General features: G+C 42.7%; 2 protein-coding genes across 2 annotated transcripts; both read left to right on the top strand.

Moving 5' to 3' along the window:
- The first annotated feature begins 606 nt into the window (after positions 1–606).
- Positions 607–4,970, top strand: LOC135081344 (AT-rich interactive domain-containing protein 2-like). Its single transcript, XM_063976063.1, has 5 exons — positions 607–903; positions 1,198–1,288; positions 1,677–1,786; positions 2,311–2,432; positions 4,879–4,970. The coding sequence occupies exons 1-5, from the start codon at positions 809–811 to the stop codon at positions 4,968–4,970; spliced, it is 510 nt and encodes a 169-aa protein (XP_063832133.1). The 5' UTR covers positions 607–808.
- A 2,282-nt stretch (positions 4,971–7,252) lies between these two features.
- On the top strand, positions 7,253–15,503 carry LOC135081343 (AT-rich interactive domain-containing protein 2-like). Its single transcript, XM_063976062.1, has 6 exons — positions 7,253–7,475; positions 7,865–8,109; positions 12,910–13,091; positions 13,569–13,662; positions 15,123–15,284; positions 15,423–15,503. Exons 1-6 carry the CDS (start codon positions 7,253–7,255, stop codon positions 15,501–15,503), a joined length of 987 nt encoding a protein of 328 aa, XP_063832132.1.
- The last annotated feature ends 8,183 nt before the right edge of the window (positions 15,504–23,686 follow it).

The following is a 23,686-nucleotide window of genomic DNA, read 5'->3' as shown; positions in this document are numbered from 1 at the left end:
TATCGGTTTACAAAGCATGCAGTCTGCGGAGAGTCTTAACATTAGGGCAAAGTATAATAATGAGTAGGGACTAATAAACTAATTTTATTAACTACTTAGTTCTTTTGTTTAAGGCTACTGAAAGTAGAATATGATTTACAAACTAAAATGTTTCTTTTTTGCGTTAACATTCTGCAAAAACCTCATAATAAACTAGTCACAAGCAAATTGTTTATATACTTTTTTTGCAGTTTCTTTTTATAGAATTACTGCTCCATGAATGAAGCGATTCTGTAAAATGTAAATGCCACGTATTGTATCTTGCCTTGGAGAGAAGGCTGGCTGTACATTTTATGCTACACCGCACTCCGCAGTGCTTGTGCTTTGCGATGTGAATCTACCCAGCCTCGACTCGAATCTTTTTGGGACCTCCCAAAAAGGCAAAACACGTGCTGGAGACCCGGCAGAACATACTCATAAAATTAATGTTGTCATTTTAAGCTTTCAGCTTTCAGCTGTGCAAAGTTGCAAACTGTGCATAAAAATAACGGTATTAAGGTATTAAGGATCACTTGACGTTAAGAATATTTTTTATATGGCAACAAACATCTATCCGCGTCCGCCGGCGTGCTGTCAATGTCAATAGCAACAAGAAATTTTTTAGCTAAATTTCGAGTTTTCTCAATTAATTCTTATAAATAATTGAACCAAAAACAATTATGTGAATCCTTTTCATCTTTAAGCTTACCCTCAACGCTTTACGCTAAGCTAAAGTGTTACATGTTACAATTTACTGCCGTTATTGGTTACGGTGGTAGAAATCGTGAAAATGGCAAAATCTCAAATAAATACTAAATCCAGCAGCTATATAAAGGATAAAGACGCATTTCTGAAGGAGCTGAAGCAGTTTAATGAGTCTAAAAAGTGAGTATGGACCTCCTGTGAGCCTACGTAACTAGCTTCCGTATGTACTTTTATTGAGTTGAATTTACTATAATCAGTAGAAGCTATTGGACACTACACACTCGATGCATCGTTATATTTGCTAAAAATATTATTAAAATTTTTTTTCAACATATACCTACCTAATTCAGTTAACCATTTTGTAAAACATGATGTTCCACTTGAATATTTTAGTGACAGAACAATCATAGAATTATTTTGAATAAGATTCAAATTCTAATTACTAATAAATTCTGTGTTATCTTTTCATTTCAGCATACCATTCAAAGTCCCAATAGTGAATGGGATTGAAATAGATTTGTTTCACTTATATTCACTGGTGCAGCAAAGAGGCGGACTCGGCAAGGTAAACGTTTCAATAAGCTATAACGTTGTGATAAATCCTACTAATATTATAAATGCGAAAGTTTGGATGTCTGGATGTTTTTTACTCTTTCACGCAAAAAGTACTGAACGAATTTTGTTGAAACTTTACACAATTATTTTTTGTAACCCAGATTAACATATTTTATAAGCTATAATTTATGCCGATCTGTGACTAAATTTCACACGGGTGAAGCCGCGGGCAAAAGTTTAAAACTATTTTAAGTTACGTACTATTTTTCTACCTATTGTTGGATTTTAATCGATCATGGTTCCTTTGACCAATGTCTGGTGCAGGTCTCGAGCCTACACTAATTTTCCGAGCTTCTTCTTGACTAGCTGTAGCATATACACATGATAATTTGATTCAGGTCAACCAGAATGACACGTGGGAATCATTTCTAAGGCCATTGAGGCTGCCACATCCCTGTGTGAATGGTTCCACTTTACTCAGAAGACTGTACGGAACTTATTTAGAAAAGTAAGTATTTAAGATATTTAAGGCAACACAAACAATTTTGGAAATCCTTGGGGGAGGCCTTTGTCCAACAGTGGACGTTATTTGGCTGAAACGAACAAAACAATTTTATGTGCTCTCATTTTAAAAAGACTCTCATTCTTCTTACAAATGTGGATGAGAAGATTCAAAATGTTTTTTGGTAAAATGGGTTTTAAGATTCTAAGATTTTGTGATTAAGAGTAGGCGCACATCGTTGATTTTTAGTTGGCCGATAGTTGTGCCCGATTTTAATTTGTATGAAGAATCGGCCAAATCGAATCGGCGTATTGTGCGCACTCCCATACATGCCCATACTGATCAACTGCCCGACTAAACTATCGGCCGACGAAAAATCAACGGTGTGCGCCTACTCTAAGGGGTGAAATATTTTAATATTCCTAGCTTTTTATTATTTTCGGGTAGTATCCATGTTTAATGCAATTAGAATCAAATTACATACATTTTTTTTTAAACACTCACTCTAATTTAAACTGTTTCAACCATAGATATGAAAGAGCCAGAGGTCCGCCTGGTCGTGACGATGACATGGACTTGGACGAAGACCCTCGGAGAAGCCGAGGGGGCATGCCAAGAATCTCCTTCGGCGGAGGCAGCGTCTACATTTCAGGTAGCTTGTTTATTATTCCATGTCTTTGATATGTCATTAAAGTTCGGTCTCCGAGCAGATAGAATTTCGTCCAATGACCCCAAGCTACCCATCCTTATAGCTCGCGCGTAATTATATTGCTGTCGCGACTGTGCTACCGGTGCCGGGCGGCCACAATGAGTGTGCGAGCGCGACAGCAACATAATTACGCGCAGGCGATAAGGATGGGTAGCTTGGGGTCATTGGACGATATTCTATGAGCTCGGCGACTGACGACTTTAGCTTTATTTATAGGAAAATCAAGATTAATATTGGAATTCCCAATCACCTTGATAAAAGAAAGACTAGATCTGTTCTAAGATCTGATGAGATTTTCTAATATTTAAAAATATTTTCAAAGTGATACTTATTATTTTTGAAGATCTTGATATAATGCTAAATAAGTCATAGCTATTTTAAATAATAATGATGATGATGACACAACTACAGTGTCCAGGTTTTACACCAACTATGTTCATTGAACAGCCAAAAAATGTGCTTACATTATGAGTGTTTCTAATAGTCATCAATATTATTATATTTTTTATAATAATTACCTACAATTTATCGTCTTCTAAATCACAAAAAGCTTATTGTGATTACAATATCATTGTCGGCGTGTTTAAAACCGTAAGTTATGTAAATACATAATTAAATTCAGTATTTTGATTTCATTCTTAGCTACATTTAGTTTTAGACTAGTTTATTGTTGATTTTGCCTGACAGCAAATAACTATTGTTAATTTTTTGTTTTCTTTTCCAATTAAAGAAAATAAAATAAAATAAAAAATAAAATAATTTTATGTATAGAAAAGCTTCATGCTTTTTTGGTATCAAATACGAAATATACTATAACAATAGATATTTGTTATCTGGTTATGCAAACAATATCTTTACTTCATTTTATAGCACTGCACTCAAACTTTTTTAATTTACTTTATACATTTATGTGGCCCTATAATGTGCACCCTTTACCCTATTAGTCTCACTGTAGAATTAGTGTAGTTATTTGATAGATAATATCCACCATTCTCTAAAAAAAGTACATCGTGTCCTCATCCATTCACTCTATTAGTTTCATTGAAAAATTAGGGTTTTTACTTGTCAAAGCATCTCTCACCGCCTTCCTTATCCGCTGCATTATCCATATTAGCTAGCGCATATTAGTTACTTTAGTTACAGCATCTCTTTCACCCATATTCTCTCTCTCAGCATCTCATGCCTCCTAGAACGTAGGCCACGCCTCCTCGCCTTAGCTCCTCCCCCCGGCCGGTCCTAGTTTGTGTTAATGGCACCGTCAGCGTCAGGTGAGGCGATCCGCGCGGGCTCCCGCGTGGCCGGCCCGTCGGAGCGGCTGGCGCTGTCTCTGCTGTCTCCGATGCCGAACGAACAAGACGAGCATCTCTCATTCTTTCACGAACATTGACACTCTTTGTTCCATGTGTCTAACACTAGCACCTTGTCCACCATTCATATCATTGTAGAAAGTACTGGAATCCTTACCTATCGCCATGACTGACCCTCCCCGGCTATACGTAGTAGTTTGTGTACATTAGCACCCTCCTTAGTTACAAGCTATCTCTTTCTCCCATCCTTATCATATCTCTAGAATGTATATTAGCTGGTGTTCATAATAGCACCCTCTACCTTATTAGTTTGTTTGTAGTTACTTGCTATAGCAGCCCTAGTTTCCACCTGTATCATTCTTCTTGCCTAGGTCACGCCTCTGTTACCTCGCCTTAGTTTTGATTCTCTTTCTCCCACTCCCAATCTTTCTCTCTCTCTCTCTCTCTGTCATCATCTCATGCCTCCTAGAACGTAGGCCACGCCTCCTCGCCTTAGCTCCTCCCCCCGGCCGGTCCTAGTTTGTGTTAATGGCACCGTCAGCGTCAGGTGAGGCGATCCGCGCGGGCTCCCGCGTGGCCGGCCCGTCGGAGCGGCTGGCGCTGTCTCTGCTGTCCCCGATGCCGAACGAACAATACTAGCATCTCTCATTCTTTCACGAACATTGACACTCTTTGTTCCATGCGTCTAACACTATAGCACCTTGTCCACCATTCATATCATTCTAGAAAGTATATACCGGCTATACGTAGTAGTTTGTGTACATTAGCACCCTCTTTAGTTACAAGCTATTGCAATAAGCAATGTATTTCGAACACCAGCACCCTTCACTGTATTACAAGTTACATTGTAGTTACTTGCTATAGCAGCCCTAGTATCTACCCGTATCATTCTCCCTAGCTAGGTCACTCTTGCTGTCACCTTAACCGACTCCCTCCGACTCGCCTTAGTTTTGATTCTCCCACCCACAATCTTTCTCTCTCTGTCAGCATCTCATGCCTCCTAGAACGTAGGCCACGCCTCCTCGCCTTAGCTCCTCCCCCCGGCCGGTCTTAGTTTGTGTTAATGGCACCGTCAGCGTCAGGTGAGGCGATCCGCCCGGGCTCCCGCGTGGCCGGCCCCTCGGAGCGGCTGGCGCTGTCTCTGCTGTCTCCGATGCCGAACGAACAAGACTAGCATCTCTTTCATTCTTTCACGAACATTGACACTCTTTGTTCCTTGCGTCTAACACTATAAATGTCTATAACACTTTTCCCTCATATCATTCTAGAAAGTACTTGAATCTTAACCTCTCGCCATAACTGCCCCTCCCAGGCTATACGTAGTAGTCTGTGTACATTAGCACCCCCCTTAGTTACAAGCTATCTCTTTCTCCCATCCTTATCATGTTTCTGGAATGTATTTATAGCTAGTGTTCATAATAGCACTTTTAACCCTATTTAGATACATTGTAGTTACTTGCTATAACAGCCCTAGTTTCCACCCATATCATTATCACATCACTCCCTGCCTAGGCCATGCCTCCTGTCACATTAACCGACTCCCTCCGACACGCCTTAGTTTTGATTCTCTTTCTCCCACTCTTTCTCTCTCTGTCATCGTCTCATGCCTCCTAGAACGTAGGCCACGCCTCCTCGCCTTAGCTCCTCCCCCGGCCGGTCCTAGTTTGTGTTAATGGCACCGTCAGCGTCAGGTGAGGCGATCCGCGCGGGCTCCCGCGTGGCCGGCCCGTCGGAGCGGCTGGCGCTGTCTCTGCTGTCCCCGATGCCGAACGAGCAATACTAGCATCTCTCATTCTTTCACGAACATTGACACTCTTTGTTCCATGCGTCTAACACTAGCACCTTGTCCACCATTCATATAATTCCAGAAAGTACTCGAAACCTTACCTCTCGCCATAACTGCCCCCCACCGGCTATACGTAGTAGTTTGTGTACATTAGCACCCTCCTTAGTTACAAGCTATCTCTTTCTCCCATCCTTATCATATTTCTGGAATGTATTTGTAGCTAGTGTTCATAATAGCACTTTTAACCCTATTTAGATACATTGTAGTTACTTGCTATAGCATCCCCAGCATCCACCCGTATCATTCTCCCTAGCTAGGTCACGCCTCCTGTTACCTTAACCAACTCCCTCCGACTCGCCTTAGTTTTGATTATCTTTCTCTCTCTTTCTGTCTCTCTGTTAGTATCTCATGCCTCCTAGAACGTAGGCCACGCCTCCTCGCCTTAGCTCCTCCCCCCGGCCGGTCCTAGTTTGTGTTAATGGCACCGTCAGCGTCAGGTGAGGCGATCCGCGCGGGCTCCCGCGTGGCCGGCCCGTCGGAGCGGCTGGCGCTGTCTCTGCTGTCCCCGATGCCGAACGAACAAGACTTCGCATGTCTTTCATTCATTCACGAACATTTGCACTCTTTGTTCCATGCGTCTAACACTGTAGCACCTTGTCCACCATTCATATCATTCTAGAAAGTACTTAAATCTTAACCTCTCGCCATAACTGCCCCCCACCGGCTATACGTAGTAGTTTGTGTACATTAGCACCCCCCATAGTTACAAGTTATCTCTTTCTCCCATCCATATCATTATCTCTAGAATGAATTTATAGCTGGTGTTCATAACCTTTACCTTATTAGTTTCTTTGTAGTTACTTGCTATAGCAGCCCTAGTATCTACCCGTATCATTCTCCCTAGTTAGGTCACGCTTGTTGTCACCTTAACCGACTCCCTCCGACTCGCCTTAGTTTTGATTCTCTTTCTCCCACCCACAATCTTTCTCTCTCTCTCTCTCTCTCATTCAGCATCTCATGCCTCCTAGAACGTAGGCCACGCCTCCTCGCCTTAGCTCCTCCCCCCGGCCGGTCCTAGTTTGTGTTAATGGCACCGTCAGCGTCAGGTGAGGCGATCCGCGCGGGCTCCCGCGTGGCCGGCCCGTCGGAGCGGCTGGCGCTGTCTCTGCTGTCTCCGATGCCGAACGAACAAGACTAACATCTCTCATTCTTTCACGAACATTGACACTCTTTGTTCCATGCGTCTAACACTATAGCACCTTGTCCACCATTCATATAATTCCAGAAAGTACTCGAAACCTTACCTCTCGCCATAACTGCCCCCCACCGGCTATACGTAGTAGTTTGTGTACATTAGCACCCTCCTTAGTTACAAGCTATCTCTTTCTCCCATCCTTATCATATTTCTGGAATGTATTTGTAGCTAGTGTTCATAATAGCACTTTTAACCCTATTTAGATACATCGTAGTTACTTGCTATAGCAGCCCTAGTTTCCATCCGTACCGACTCCCTCCGACACGCCTTAGTTTTGATTCTCTTTCTCCCACCCACAATCTTTCTCTCTCTCTCTCTCTCTCTGTCTCTCTCTGTCAGCATCTCATGCCTCCTAGAACGTAGGCCACGCCTCCTCGCCTTAGCTCCTCCCCCCGGCCGGTCCTAGTTTGTGTTAATGGCACCGTCAGCGTCAGGTGAGGCGATCCGCGCGGGCTCCCGCGTGGCCGGCCCGTCGGAGCGGCTGGCGCTGTCTCTGCTGTCCCCGATGCCGAACGAGCAAGACTTTGCTGTCAACGTGTGCACCGTGCTTGCTGCGGACCATTCGAATCGATTGCCGTTGGCGTCCACGCCGCATATACTGGACTTTCTGTTGGCGCATGCGGGCGTTTATAATCATTGTGAGTATTATTTAATTTTGTAGAATTATTTTAGTAGACTTTATGAGTATTCTTAATTATTATGCCTTGATCTTTTTTTATTATTATTATTACAACGATTGAAAGTTAGAAGTATTCTACTAAAATCAATTTGAGTAATGTTGACAATGTGTTCAATGAAGAAATTATATTGTAGCGCCTACTTAGTCCCTAACCATTTGTTCCCCACTGGTGAAGTGAAAAAGCGATAATGCCAGTGGGCGATAACGGTAATTATTAAGTCTTCCAGTTGACCTCTACTGATGGACACTAGGAAAGTTGAATTGCCTTGTCCTGCAGTGGTGGAAATCTAAACCAAAAAAAGTTCTTACTATTGGTTTTGTTTTAATTTCCACTTTTTTTATCAATAGCGAGTCTCCGCGACACAATCGGGCGCTCCTACTTCGAAGCCCGAGGCCGTTACCCCGACGAGTTCTGGAAGATGCGAGCCGGGGGCGGAGGCGCGAGAGAATTAGCTGACGAGACCAAGTTCATGCAGCCAGGATTGGAACAGCCAGAACTGATGGTTCAGGCGTTGGCAGCACATAATACGCTGACTGACTGCCTCATGCAGGAGGACGCGGAGACTGACGTCTTAGAGAAGATGATGGAAGACGTAAGTACCTTCTGATGCTGCAGGTCATGTTCAAGATCGAGGCTAAGTTCATGCAGTCAGGGTTGGAGCAGCCAGAACTGATGGTTCAGGCGTTGGCAGCACATAATACGCTGACTGACTGCCTCATGCAGGAGGACGCAGAGACTGATATCCTAGAGAAGATGATGGAAGACGTAAGTACCTTCTGATGATGCAGGTCATATTCAAGATCGAGGCTAAGTTCACGCAGCCAGGATTGGAACAGCCGGAACTGATGGTGCAGGCGTTGGCAGCACATAATACGCTGACTGATTGCCTCATGCAGGAGGACGCGGAGACTGATGTCTTAGAGAAGATGCTGGAAGGCGTAAGTACCTTCTAGTGTAAGACTGACTTGCAGGATCATCAGCTGACGCTGTAGCAAGGGTTAGAGCAGCCAGAACTGATGGTGCAAGCGTTGGCTGCTCACAACACGCTGACTGATTGTATAATGCAGGAGGACGCGGAGACTGATATGCTGGAAAAGATGATGGAAGATGTAAGTATCTTCTGATGCTGCAGGTAATGTTCAAGATCGAGACTAAGTTCATGAAACCAGGATTGGAACAGCCCTTAGAGAAGATGTCAGATGATGGAAGACGTAAGTACCTTCTGGTGTAAGACTGACTTGCAGGATCAATAGCAGACGCTGTAGCAAGGTTTGGAGCAGCTAGAACTGATGGTGACGTGAATTTTTATTTTAAGGCTTGGTATTTCTTCTAAAGTAGGTATTTCGCGCTGTCAGAATCTGCGCGCGCAATTCTTCGCCGAAGACAGCGCGCCAAAGAGCTCCCGCCACAATTTCCAGCTACACAGTATAGAAATACGCAGTTGGTTAGGTTAGGTTGACTTCCTTCCCTTCAAGCGTCACACTCACAACACTTTCTAATACAAATCATATTCAAGTGATACAAATTAAAACACCTTTCAGACTTTTTGGGAATATATTCTAGAATCGAATAAATATAAAATATAACTGCAGAAGTAAACACGGTTCAAAGAGGCCGTGGCGTCGCCCGACCTGCTGGAAGTTCTGCGCCGGCTTAAAGAATTTCAAGATTACGTCACCCGACCTATCGGTAGGCCCTTGGGAGCTTGAGCGATTGGAAAAACATTTTATGATAAGTTACTCTTAGTAGCGATTATTATTTAGAGCTTGGATAATAAATTATAGTTGTTGAAATTCACGAAGCTTTGCATGTGGTTAATAGCATTAATCAGTACACGCATCAATTTTGTTCAGTCTCTTTGTTTATTAATAAATAAAAATATCATACTAAAATTGCAGAAACATATTTGTTTGTATTGGTCTGGGTGTTTTCTTTCTATAATATGTATGACGTATGTACGGGGTTCTGTATCGAAAATTACTATGAGCATCACACGCGGTTACCTGCGTACCTCTGTGAACTCATGGGAGTTTAAGCAGAGGTCCCTAGAGTTTGACTTTGAGCTTTGTTTATAGTCATTACGAAGCAGACTGATGGGAAACTGCACTGTCTTGAATTCGAAATGGTAATTTGACGGTGTTAGGGGAATTCTAGGAATAAATACAGAGTCTCCTCATTGAGATTGAGACATTTGAATTTGAGATTTCACTTGACATTGAACACAATCTGACATGGAGTTTTCAAACACTTGTAAAAATAAAAAGTAATTAAATCAAAGGCACTAAGTAGTATTGATATAAGTAGTATATCAACTACGAAGAAAATGACTGCCAAAATTACTTTCTACCCGTTCCACACGTCTTTCATGAATTACATTAAGCTAAATTTCAAGTAGATCGAACCAAGGAATCACTTTGTCCCATACAAACTTTGCCCCCTTTTTTCACCCCATTCATTTCATGACCCCATTTCGGAAAATCTTTTCTTATGAGATGCCTACGTCATACAAAGAACACACTTTCCAACTTTCAGGTCTCTACGATATCCGTCAGTCATTTAGGACAAAGCATTTTTATTAGTTGTCCAATACTCTATCGTTCCAGGTATGTCATTGACAGGAGGGCGCTACTATCTTAATGGGTTATTCATTAGTCTCAACTTTATGCCACTTGACATTTCAGAATCGTTTGACTTTAGATACCTAAGCGATTTGATATTCGGAGTCTTTGAATGAAATCAAGTTCTGAAATAACTTGAGGTGTTGTACCCGATCAAGCTTTTCATTGCAGGACAGTTAAATAGTTTTATTATTAGTTTCTTCTCTAAGTCTTAATTTGTCAGATTAGGTAAAGGCTCCATGAGAGCAAAATTTAGCTTTATAATAGTTTTTAATTTTTTTCTTGAAATATTTGACGTCTTATAATCTCTCGTTAATATAGGTCCACACAAATAAAGAATGTTTGATTTCGACTTTAATAATTATGCTTTGCGGAAAGCTAGTTTATTTATAATCATGTAAGATTATAAATAAAGCCGAGACGACGCCATTTTGTGAATGACAAAATGTTGTGTAGGAAAAATCGATTCCAATAGTCTCGTTGCTGCTAGTGGATGCGCCTACGCCGATGGGTTTCAATCTTCTTCATTGACGCAGGTTATTTCATAGTCGGGGTCACCAATTTGGGAGGCTTTGGTGAGTCGGCGTCTCCCATGCCGGAATGAAACTCCGTAGACGTTTCGACAAAGAACAGCGTGTATTGACGCACTTTGCGTAGAATCAGGCGTGGACACAATGATAATAAAGTAGCACACACAATTAGCACTACGTGAATTATGTACATTTCACATTATTGAAAGAGTAATTATAATCGCGATGCGCGCGGTAAAAAGTTGAGGCCTCTCTCTGACAAGTCAAAAGTTTTTGTAGTCAAACCACAGATTAAAAAGCACTTGTCTATGCCTAGAGTAAATGTGCGTTCGGAAATCACTTATTTGCGAACGCCACACTAGCTTTCCGCCCGCCGCTTCGCCAGCGTGGAATTTTTCGGTTTTTATATAACCTATTACACTCAGATATAACGTGGCTATCTATTGGTGAAAGATTTTTTTAAATCGGTTCAGTAGATCCCGTGATTACCCCTTACAATTTAAAAACTATACAAACACACAAACTTTACCTCTTTATAATATTAGATATGTCGGTCACTTTGGTTCTCCTGCGGATCTCCTCATTTCTGATTCGATCACGCAGGGAAACTCCAAGCATGGCCCGCTCCATCGCCCTTTCGACGATCGACGATCTCGTAAAGGTCGCGGGAAGAGCCTGGATGCGGGCAGCGCAGGACCGTGCATTGTGGAAAACCTTGGAGGAGGCCTTTGTCCAGCAGTGGACGTCATTTGGCTGAAACGAACGAACGAACGAACGAACGAATATTAGATATAGATAGGTAATTTGAAACCCTATTTTGTTTTATTCTTTTTTTTATTTTAAATATTTCACAATCCAAACTAATATTTACTATAAGTAAATGCTAAATAGTAAATATTTTTTTGGATTGTGAAATATCCTACTAATATTATAAAGGCGAAAGTTTGCATGTCTGGATGTCATGATGTCTGGATGTTTGTTACTCTTTCACGCAAAAACTGATTTCTGTTAAACATTTCATGTAAAATTTGTCCAGTTAAAACTCTATTTACATCTACATCTGTAAGCAAGGATGAAGGATGTTCTCCAGCCCAGATGCCGAGTAAACAGAATCGTCTTTTAGTGACGTGCAGCTGCCCCTATATTTGACCCACTGACCTAATTTTTTATTATTTATTTGTGTAAGTGTGCTCTTTTAAAGAGTGTAAGTCGATTGTATGTAGGTAGGTACTATTAAAATGTAATTTTAACTCATTGCTTTTGTCTCATATTTGAGGAATGTACTATGTATCATGAGTAGAGTCTTAGTTTAAAAGGATGCATGCCAATGATTTAAATTTCAATAGGTAGACAAAATTCATAATTCTTAATTATCAAAAATTTTAGCTTTCTCCAGTAACACTGATATTATTATACTGTGACTCATCAAAGTCATCATTGTCAAAAATATTGACAAATTGCGAACTGTCACGTGCATAAAACTGACACGCGTCCGACCTCCGTAAGCGCCACCGCGCGACTGATTTAGATTGTCCAAGCCGTCATGGGCGATTTTTTCCACATTTTTTAACATAGTAACTAAATAAGACGCAATATAAAAATTTCATCCGTTAAAAGCCCTCAAGTTATTTCTGAACTTTAGTTTAGTAAAAGATTCAGAATCTCAAATCGCTTATTTTAAAAATAAAACCATAAACAGAAAACGAATAGAGGTAACTTTGGGAATTTATTCTATCGAGTCAACTTCATCAAATCGTGTTTCCATCCGTTAATAGCCCTAGAAAATATCCTCAACTATGCCCAAAAAAAATCTTAGCCTTTAATTTTACTGTTTAGTACCTCAAAAATGAAAAATGAAAACCTCATTTTCGCCATTTTCTCTGCTACCCGGCCTTAATGCTGAACTAATGTTAAGCAGTCTACGGCGGTACATACCTGCCCAGTAAATGTCTATTCACTCTCGCCTTGAAAAGCAGATTGAGAAAGATGTGAATTCCTGTTCCTAGCTATTCGCATTATAAAAGAGTTAGAAACGCTTAGTGACAGGTGCGAGCCAGTGGAATATCGAAAATGTAGGAATGGTACGCTAACCTGCTCTGGTTTTCTGGTGGGCTTTTTATTATATTGTTTATTTTATTTATAGACTCCTACCTAAGCTGTAAGTTTTATTTGTTGACTTACCTAATGCAATGTTGTAAACCACGGTCTTTCTAATAAAAATAAATACACATCTCTAAATTACAGGACATGCTAGAAGACTGGGTGACCGAGCCGTCCGAAGAGAAGCAGCTTTTCGCACCGGTACTACCAGGCGGCGCTATGTGTGTTTACACACAGCGGGTGCTACAGATCGCTTCGATCGTCCGCTCGCTGTCCTTCCACGAGGAGAACGTGCAGTATCTGGCGAGAAATACTACTCTGATAAGGTGAGTGACGTTTTTGACTACGGTGATAGGTATATGACATTTTGTGACACCGCACGGAAAGAAATAACGTCTCTTTAAACAGGTAGTGACGATATAGTTATTTTGTATCTTGTTGCCTGGTATTAAGATCCAAAAATGAATATGATGCTAATTTGCTGAATCAGAAAAGACGCTAGTGTTACTCACACCAGTGACAACTGACAACACTTAGTTTGACCGTAACTCTCAAAAAGTGTTTTGATCGAGAAATATAGCTTAACAAGCTATTTTGAATCTTACTGCTTTGTCTTGGGATCCAAAAATGATGAAGCATTTTGACTTGGTTACGCGCAAAAGACTAGTGCTAGTGTGGTGTGATAGACTTACTTGGCGTGTCTCTCACAATCGGAAGAAAATGTACAAAGTATGTACCTAGTCTTGAAAATGTATATCTGTTGATTCTGTTGTTTGTTTGCAATTAGTCATTTGTTTTTACAGATTCCTGCTCCTCTGTGCCAACTGCTGGGTTGGCTCTCTGAGGCAATCTGGACTGGACACTCTTGGGAATGTCTCTACAGAACTCGTAATAAAGGTAAGCCAATACACGCAGTCTGTTTGTGATATTTTTATGAAATATGGAACATTTTTGTTTTGCGAGCCAATCGTTTTTTGTTTCATTTCTCTAACAATCTAACGCCCGATTCCCATATTCAATCCTTATCCAAATCCGGATTACAACTGTCAAATTGAATTCAGTTTTAGATTATATTTCCAAAATTTTCGATGCATTTACACTTTAATATTGTTTAAATAGTCTTATAAACAATATAAAAATGTAAAAACATCAAAAACCGCAGTTATTTTGGCCAAAAACATATTAAAATTTGACAGTTGACAATCCAAATCCGTACAATTTGGATTAGGATTGAATATAGAAATCCAGCATAAGAAAGACTGCATATCAGTATTGTGACGTCTTATAGGTCGCTCAACGAAAGTTGAGCCGGACACGTACTTACACTGATATAATATTTGAAAACAGAACACAACCTCACTCTGTTAAATGTCTCAAGCGAGACAGAAAGCACTTGTCAGCTCGACTATGCAAGACGTTAGAGCATACAGTGTATACCATAGAGATATAGAGAGATGTCAACTAATGCGCTGAGTTCGAAACTCAGTGTCGCATTAGAAATTCACATACACAAAAAAATCAAAATATGTGCTCATTATCCACTGCGGTTCGTTCGTTCGTTCGTTTCAGCCAAATGACGTCCACTGCTGGCAAAAAGGCCTCCCCCAAGGTTTTCCACAATGAACGGTCCTGCGCTGCCCGCATCTAGGCTCTTCCCGCGACCTTCACCAGATCGTCGGTCCACCAAGTAGGAGGCCTGCCCACGCCACGTCTTCCAGCCCGTGGTCGGCACTCGAGAACTTTCCGGCCCCAACGGCCATCGTCTCTACGAGCTATGTGCCCCGCCCACTGCCACTTGATTTTAGCAATTCTGCGAGCTATGTCGGTTACTTTGGTTCTCCTGCGGATCTCCTCATTTCTGATTCGATCACGCAGGGAAACTCCGAGCATAGCCCGCTCCATCGCCCTATGGGTGACCTTGAGCCTTCTTATGAGGCCCATAGTAAGCGACCACGTCTCAGATCCGTATACCATCACTGGCAACACGCATTGGTCAAATACTTTCGACTTGAGACACTGCGGTATCAGTACTCAACTTCGAATAATCTTTAGTACTATGCAAGAAATGTAAGCTGTTTACATTATGACGTCGCTGCTGTCATCATTGCTTTCACGAGCAATGTGTTCTGTTTTTGGGCATATTGCTGCTACACCGGCCCCGGCCCCTTGTCATAATTACCTCCTTTTAGTTTCTGTGATCTGTGGTATATACAGATACAAGTCTTTGCTTGTGTTGATTACTGTTGATGGCCTCAACTCTCGTTGGGCAACCCTAAACGTTGGGTGACCAAATAGGTGCTATTTCGTACGTAACAAATGTATTTTTTACATGTAAGACAACATACGTTTTTTTTCAGGATCCAGCGACGTGTCTAATATCACGTCACGTGTTGTCGACTATACAATCGGCGCTAGTTTCGCCGGACCGTGCAAGAGTGCTCGCCGCTTTGGAGCTGCTGAACAAACTCGCGCAGAACGAGGTCAATGAGGACGCTTTGCTGAAGGCTTTGGAGGCCAAGGTAATTGTCATCTTATGTCGTTGTAATACATTCTAATTTGATGGGACGTGACTGATATCACGCCACGTGTTGTCGACAATACAATCGGCGCTAGTGTCACAGCATGTCGCCTTGGAGCTGTTGAACAAACTCGCGCAGAACGAGGTCAATGAGGATGCGCTGCTGAAGGCTTTGGAGGCTAAGGTAAAAGACGTCTTATGTCGTTGGAATAGGTTCTAATTTGATCCGACGTGTTTGATATCACGTCACGTGTTGTCGACTATACAATCGGCGCTAGTGTCGCCGGACCGTGCAAGAGTGCTCGCCGCTTTGGAGCTGTTGAACAAACTCGCGCAGAACGAGGTCAATGAGGACGCGCTGCGGAAGGCTTTGGAGGCTAAGGTAAAATACATATTATGTCGTTGCAATAGAGTCTAATTTGATAAGACTTTGATATCACGTCACGTGTTGTCGACTATACAATCTGCGCTAGTGTCGCCGGATGTCGCTTTGGAGCTGTTGAACAAACTCGCGCAGAACGAGGTCAATGAGGACGCTTTGCTGAAGGCTTTGGAGGCCAAGGTAATTGGCATCTTATGTCGTTGAAATAGATTCTAATTTGATCCAACGTGGATATCACGCCACGTGTTGTCGACTATACAATCGGCGCTAGTGTCGCCGGACCGTGCAAGAGTGCTCGCCGCTTTGGAGCTGTTGAACAAACTCGCGCAAAACGAGGTCAATGAAGACGCATTGTTGAAGGCTTTGGAGGCCAAGGTAAATGGCATCTTATGTCGTTGAAATAGAGTCTAATTTAGCTTAGTAATGTGTCTGATATCACGTCACGTGTTGTCGACTATACAATCGGCGCTAGTGTCGCCGGACCGTGCAAGAGTGCTCGCCGCTTTGGAGCTGTTGAAGAAAATCGCGCAAAACGAGGTCAATGAGGACGCGCTGCTGAAGGCTTTGGAGGCCAAGGTAACAGGCATCTTATGTCGTTGTAATAGAGTCTAATTTGATAAGATGTGGCTGATATCACGCCACGTGTTGTCAACTATACAATCGGCGCTAGTGTCGCCAAATGTCGCTTTGGAGCTGTTGAACAAACTCGCGCAGAACGAGGTCAATGAGGACGCGCTGCTGAAGGCTTTGGAGGCCAAGGTAATTGGCATCTTATGTCGTTGTAATAGATTCTAATTTGATCCAACGTGGATATCACGCCACGTGTTGTCGACTATACAATCGGCGCTAGTGTCGCCAAATGTCGCTTTGGAGCTGTTGAACAAACTCGCGCAGAACGAGGTCAATGAGGACGCTTTGCTGAAGGCTTTGGAGGCCAAGGTAATTGGCATCTTATGTCGTTGTAATACAGTTTAATTTGATGAGACGTGCCTGATATTATCACGTCACTTGTTGTCGACTATACAATCGGCGCTAGTGTCGCCAAATGCCGCTTTGGAGCTGCTGAACAAACTCGCGCAGAACGAGGTCAATGAGGACGCGCTGCTGAAGGCTTTGGAGGCCAAGGTAAATGGCTTCTTATCTCGTTGAAATAGAGTCTAATTTGATGAGACGTGCCTGATATCAGGTCACGTGTTGTCGACTATACAATCGGCGCTAATGTCGCCGGATCGGGCGAGGAAGCTCGCCGCTCTTACGTCATTATAAAAGGTTGTGTTGTGTGTGCTGTAGAATATTTTTGTGAAATATTTTGTACAATGTAATCAATCGGTGCCATGTTTAAAGCGAGTTCAAATGGGCATACTTAAATATGCAGAGTTTTAAACTGTTTTAAGTGGGGTGGGTGTAAATTAGGATGATTTCAGTCTCAAGAAATGACTTGAATAGGCTAGTTCCATAAAAAAAAACTTTTATAGTCCGTCAATTTTGCTAAAAGATTTGACAGATACTTATTTTTTTCTTTGCCAATCAAACGAGTAATTACGATATAATGGTGCGTTGAAGTTCCGCGTGACGTCACTGAGTGCTACACTTTTAAGCACTCCTTGACTTGTATCTCTTTCAATTTTAATTAGTTTGAGAAAAGGAAAAAATACGTGTCGAGTATTTTATGATGAGTTAACTGACGGACTATTTTAAACTATTGCTTTTTACCCGGGAAACATCCCTATTATATCTATGTTTTGTTGTTTATTGTTGATGAACAAGTAATTGTTTCCTTCAGGTGTACAGCGACGTGTGCTCGCTACTCACGCTGCGAGACATCATGGTGTTAGTGTGTACGCTGGAATGCGTGTACGCTCTGACGTCACTCGGCGACCGGGCGAGCGAGGCGGTCGCTAGAGTACCAGGTCTTGTCCACACTCTGGTCTCGCTGGTCACTGTCGAGGTGAGAAAGCGTGTCCCGAGTAGGGTTGCCAGGCGTCCGGCTTTTTACGGTCTTGTCCGGCCAAATCTTGTCTTGTCCGGCCTGTCCGGCTTTTGTTTGGCTTTTTATTTGGCCTGCTGCGCCAGGCGAAAGTTGAGCCACAGAATAATAATATGAAGCGCACGCATCAGGATGTTGGGCCACCGATGATACGATGACAGTACTCACTCGTGAGCTATGACACTATTTACCCCCCCCCCCCCCGTCACATGTCCGGCTTTTAGGATAAAATGTCCGACCAAATAAAGTACAGAGTCCGGCTTTTTTGATTTTGGACCTGGCAACCCTAGTCCCGAGGGCTTAGTGTGAGTTTACATCAAACATCGTCAATAGTGATCGCGTAAAAATGTAATTATAGTTCCAAAATACTGAACTGTCCTATCCATGACATTGACAGTGGGGCGCCACCGTCAATACCGGATCGGTGGTTCCGATTTTTGCCATGTTGGAAACCATATAGTTGAACGATGGTAGCGCCCCCCTGTCATTGAGTTTGGTGGGACAGTTCAGCGTGGGTCAGCTATAAATGTATGACGGATTGTACAGCGCCCCTAGCTTAAACTTTGAAGAACTAACATTTTCATGTTGTTTAACGCGCTCCCTAGTGAGGCTTTGATGTAAACTCACACTAAGCCCTCCAAGGGTGTATAGTTAGTGTAAAATTAATTATTTGTCACACCCAAAGTAGCCAAAAAGTTCTCAACGCGTCTTTGTTACAATGAGGGCTATCGTTTTTATACTTAACAGTTGGCACCCCTGGCGATTGACAGGACCTTACTCTACAGAGGCGCCATCTTGATGAGTGCAAATGCGATAGTCCTCCTACTATTTTAGCACTCACCAGATGGTGCCACTGTCTTCGCTACTAGCAAGTGACAGGACCTTACTCTACAGTGGCGCAAACTGGTGAGCGCTAAAACGATAGCCCTCATTGGAATAAGGTTGTATTGACAACTTTTTGCCCACTTTTGGTGTTACGAACTGTTTGACGCTGACATTGCGAGACATCGTAGTGGTGTACAGATAATTTTACAGTAGATTTACTTTGCTTGAATGATGATTGTTAACTGCTCACATGCAACCGCTCTGTCACCAATCTTATATCTATATATATAAAAGAAAGTCGTGTTAGTTACTCCACTTATAACTCAAGAACGGCTGAACTGATTTAGCTGAAAATTGTCAGGGAGGTAGTTTAGAGCCAGGAGAAGGACATAGGATACTTTTTATCCCGTTCGAAATAAAAAAAAAATTCTGCTTATTTATTGCCATTAAGGCGGAACAAAGTTCGCCGGGTCAGCTAGTTTATTATAGTTAAACAATTCCGACATTCTGTGAGATGGGATTAGAAGCGTCGCGTGCGCATACCTCCTTGTCTCATACAACCTCCTCTACTAAGCAATGTGAATGGATAACAGTACATCACAAGTAAAATGTGCAATAAGTCTTGGGCCCAATTTTCATCAAAGCGGAGCAGAGAAGTGTGTTGAATAACATCATTTCGACGTGTCGCCGCCGCTGTCAAATTCTATAGAAAAATGGCAATGCCAGATTTTGTATGGAAGGTGGCGTCTTTTTTTTTTCGCGCGGCCATCGACCAAACTTTGTTTTTTGATTACAAAATAGTGTAATAATCCAAACTTACTACGGCATGTATACCTCTAAACTCAGTCTGAACTGAGTTACGAGCATTAGAAGTTTGATGATTTTCATACTAGATTTGCTTTTTGCGCGCAAGTTTTGTAAGAAATTGCAACAAAATATTGCGGTATTTTTTTATTGCGCTGATTCTGCTCCATACTGATGTCTGGAGCCTTTAATGGATGGTATTGTTTGTTTACACATACAATGTCACTATTTTGTTGTAATTTCTTATAAAACTTGCGCGCAAAAAGCAAATCTAGTATGTAAAATCATCAAACTTCTAATACTCGTAACTCAGTTCAGACTGAGTTTAGAGGTATACATGTCATAGTAAGTTTGGTTTATTACACTATTTTGTAATCATAAAACAAGGTTTGGTCGATGGCCGCGCGAAAAAAAAAGACGCCAATTTCCGGCATTGTTTTTTGATGGCTCGACACTTCTCCGCTCCGCTTTGGTGGAAACCGGACCTTATTGTATTACTTGCTTTGTTTTATGACTTTTATATTATGGTTGTATCTCTGTTTTGTGCACCAAACAAACAAAAATATTAAGTGCTGTTTTGTAACATTATGTGTAATCTGATCGGCTGTACCTCGAAGGAGCTACTAAAGTGACCTTTATTTACCCAGGCTCAAAGCTACGGGCCGCGTGCGTGCATCCTCATGCGCGTAGTTGAAACGGTGAGCGGACCGAGCGCGCTCGCCGCCGCCGCCGAGCGAGACGCAGACAGGCACCCGCAGCACCAGGTAACGTTGGTTATAGTCTTGTCCGGGAGAACGTAGAATTTTGTCCAATGACCCCAAGCTACCCATCCTTATCGCTCGCGCGTAATTATGTTGCTGTCGCGCTCGCACACTCACTGCGGGCGCCCGTCGCATAGTCGCGACAGCAATATAATTACGCGCGAGCGATAAGGATGGGTAGCTTGGGGTCATTGGACAAAATTCTACGTGCTCCCGGACCAGACTATAGCAGGCTGATGGAGATATTGAACAAACTTGGTCAGAACGAGGTCAATGAGGTCTCGCTGCTGAAGGCTTTGGAGGCTAAGGCAAAAGACATCATGTCGTTATCATCATCATCATCATCAACAGCCCTTTACAGTCCACTGCTGGACTATGAGCCTCCTCCACTATAGTGGAGGGTTTTGCCATAATCTCCACGCTAGGCAGGCGGGTTGGAGATCGCAGTTTAAAAGATTGATGTTTTTCAGAGAGCGCTGCTGCCCATTCTCTGTTTGATGTGTAGTCCCTAAGTCGCCTCTTACGACACCCGCGGGAAGAGTAGGGGTTTCATGTCGTTATAATAGAGTCTAATTTGACGCAATAGAGTCTAAGTTGTCGACGATACAATCGGCGATAATGTCGCCGGATCGAAGGGTGCTCGCTGCTTTGGAGCTGTTGAACAAACTTGATTAGAACGAGGTCAATGAGGTCTCGCTGCTGAAAGCTTTGAAGGCTAAGACAAAAGACATCATGTCGTTATAATAGAGTCTAATTTGACGCAGCAATGTGTCCTATACCACGTCACGTGTTGTCGACGATACAATCGGCGCTAATGTCGCCGGATCGTGGGAGGATGCTCGTTGCTTTGGAGCTGTTGAACAAACTTGCTCAGAACGAGGTCAATGAGGTCTCGCTGCTGAAGGCTTTGGAGGCTAAGGAAAAAGACATCATGTCGTTATAATAGTCTAATTTGACGCAGCAATGTGTCTTATACCACGTCACGTGTTGTCGACGATACAATCGGCGCTAATGTCGCCGGCACCCGCCGCACCAGGTAACGTTGGTTAGCGGAGAAGGTAACGTTGGTTAGCGGAGAACGGAGACTCAGCAGGCTCCGAGCTACTCAGTGGTGGAGACGTGAGCGGGCCGAGCGCGACAGACAGGCACCCGCCGCACCAGGTAACGTTGGTTAGCGGAGAACGGAGACATCTCAGCAGGCTTACTTGCATAGACTGATTAAACTAGTTAGTACAAATCGTCGAATGCAAATCCTACCAGCAACACTTTTCCCAGCCAGGTTGACAGGCTGTTGGAAGGAAGTGGCTGGGAGTGGGAGAAGATCACAGGTTTTCACAGGCTTCTAGAATTGGCCAGGAGCCAAAGAATGAAAAATATCGTGGCACTGGACATTTAACCCACGACCTTTAAGGTGGCCAGAGGGCCTAGTGTGAGTTTACATCAAACGCGCTCACTAGTTAGCGCGTCAAAAAATGACATTAAAATGTATGACGGATTGTACAGCGCCCCTAGCGGGAAACGTTCAAAAACTAAAATTTTCATACATTTTTTAAACGCGCTCATAGAGCGCGTTTCATTTAAAGTCACACTCAGCCCACAGAAGTGAAAAAAGATTAATTTGTAAAAAAAATCGCATGCATCAGGTGGAAATTGAGAAAATCCCTCGAGTTTTGACTGAGCTGCAGACATATTTTTGTCACGTTCACTTAGATGATCCTGTATGTATCTGAAATCATAATAGAGATGGATTGGTTAACTCAACTCAACTTTTTAAGTGTATTATTACTCAGCGAGCCAGCGTTTCATTGTTTTAAAACCAATAGAATTTCCTGGTATCCTGAATAATGAAATTCGATTATTTGTTTATTTATTCAAAACACTTCTCTGCTTCATGCCACCTTGGTGGAAACCGGGCCTAATAGGGATGTTTCCTGGGTCAAAAAGCAAGAGTTTTAATTAGTCCGTCAGTTAACTTATCAAAAAAACTACACGTATTTTTCACTTTTTCAAACTAATGAAAATTTAAAGAGATAAAGCGCGTCAAAGTTCATAAGAAGAGGCCCGTGACGTCAATGCGTGCATAAAAGTGCCGCACGTTGTGAAGTCGTGCGGAACTTCAACGCACCATAACTATGTAATTATTTGTTAGATTGACAAATAAAAATATAATATTTTTTGATATTAAACATGACGGACTAAAAAAAATTTTTTAGGAAACTAGCCTATTGACCGTCGTTCCACAGGCTCAACCGCAGCCGAAGCAGCCAGAGCCGGCGCCTGTGCCCGCCGCGCCCGCGCCCGCCGCCTCCCCCGCGCCCGTTAACTCGCTACAGCAGTCGCACATGCAGCAGCGGACTGTACAGGTACGTACAGCTGTTTATTCATTTACATGAAGATAAATAAAATTAATGATAAAATAATTTAAATGTACACTTGTATCGTCGTTTCAGCCAAATGACGTCCACTGCTGGACAAAGGCCTCCCCCAAGGTTTTCCACAATGAACGGTCCTGCGCTGCCCGCATCCAGGCTCTTCCTTTACCAGATCGTCGGTCCACCTAGTAGGAGGCCTGCCCACGCTACGTATTCCAGCCCGTGGTCGCCACTCGAGAACTTTCCTGCCCCAACGGCCATCGTCTCTACGAGCTATGTGCCCCGCCCACTGCCACTTGATTTTAGCAATTCTGCGAGCTATGTCGGTTACTTTGGTTCTCCTACGGATCTCCTCATTTCTGATTCGATCACGCAGGGAAACTCCGAGCATAGCCCGCTCCATCGCCCTTTGGGTGACCTTGAGCCTTCTTATGAGGCCCATAGTAAGCGACCACGTTTCGGATCCATATGTCAACACTGGCAACACTTGTATACCTTAACTTTAAAGGGTTCGGCAGACCAAACGCGGGGCAGTAGCAGCGCTGTTTGAATGCGGGCCCGCGCAAGTTTTAATACAAGAAACTCTTTGAAGTGTGTCACACCAAATGGCAATGCCAGATTTTGTATGGAAGGTGGCGTCTTTTTTTTTCCCCGCGGCCATCGACCAAACTTTGTTTTTTGATTACAAAATAGTGTAATAAACCAAACTTACTATGGCATGTATACCTCTAAACTCAGTCTGAACTGAGTTACGAGCATTAGAAGTTTAATGATTTTCATACTAGATTTGCTTTTTGCGCGCAAGTTTTGTAAGAAATTGCAACAAAATATTGCGCTATTTTTTTATTGCGCTGATTCTGCTGCATACTGATGTCTGGAGCCTTTAATGGATGGTATTGTTTGTTTACACATACAATGTCATTATTTTGTTGCAATTTCTTACAAAACTTGCGCGCAAACAGCAAATCTAGTATGAAAATCATCAAACTTCTGATGCTCGTAACTCAGTTCAGACTGAGTTTAGAGGTATACATATCATAGTAAGTTTGGTTTATTACACTATTTTGTAATCAAAAAACAAGGTTTGGTCGATGGCCGCGCGAAAAAAAAAAGACGCCAATTTCCGGCATTGTCTTTTGAACGCGGGCCCGCGCTCCAACCGCGCCGCACTGCAACTGCCGAACGACAAACCAACCAGGCGGCGCGGGAGCGGGACAGAAGCGGCGCGAGCGCGGGCCCGCGCTGTTGTATTACTATGGCGGCCATATAAGC

The sequence above is a fragment of the Ostrinia nubilalis genome, chromosome 19 (assembly GCF_963855985.1).
Source record: "Ostrinia nubilalis chromosome 19, ilOstNubi1.1, whole genome shotgun sequence".
In the NCBI taxonomy this organism is placed as follows: Eukaryota; Metazoa; Arthropoda; class Insecta; order Lepidoptera; family Crambidae; genus Ostrinia; species Ostrinia nubilalis.
Note: the sequence above shows the minus strand (reverse complement) of the source record. Positions and strands in the feature narration are given on the sequence as shown.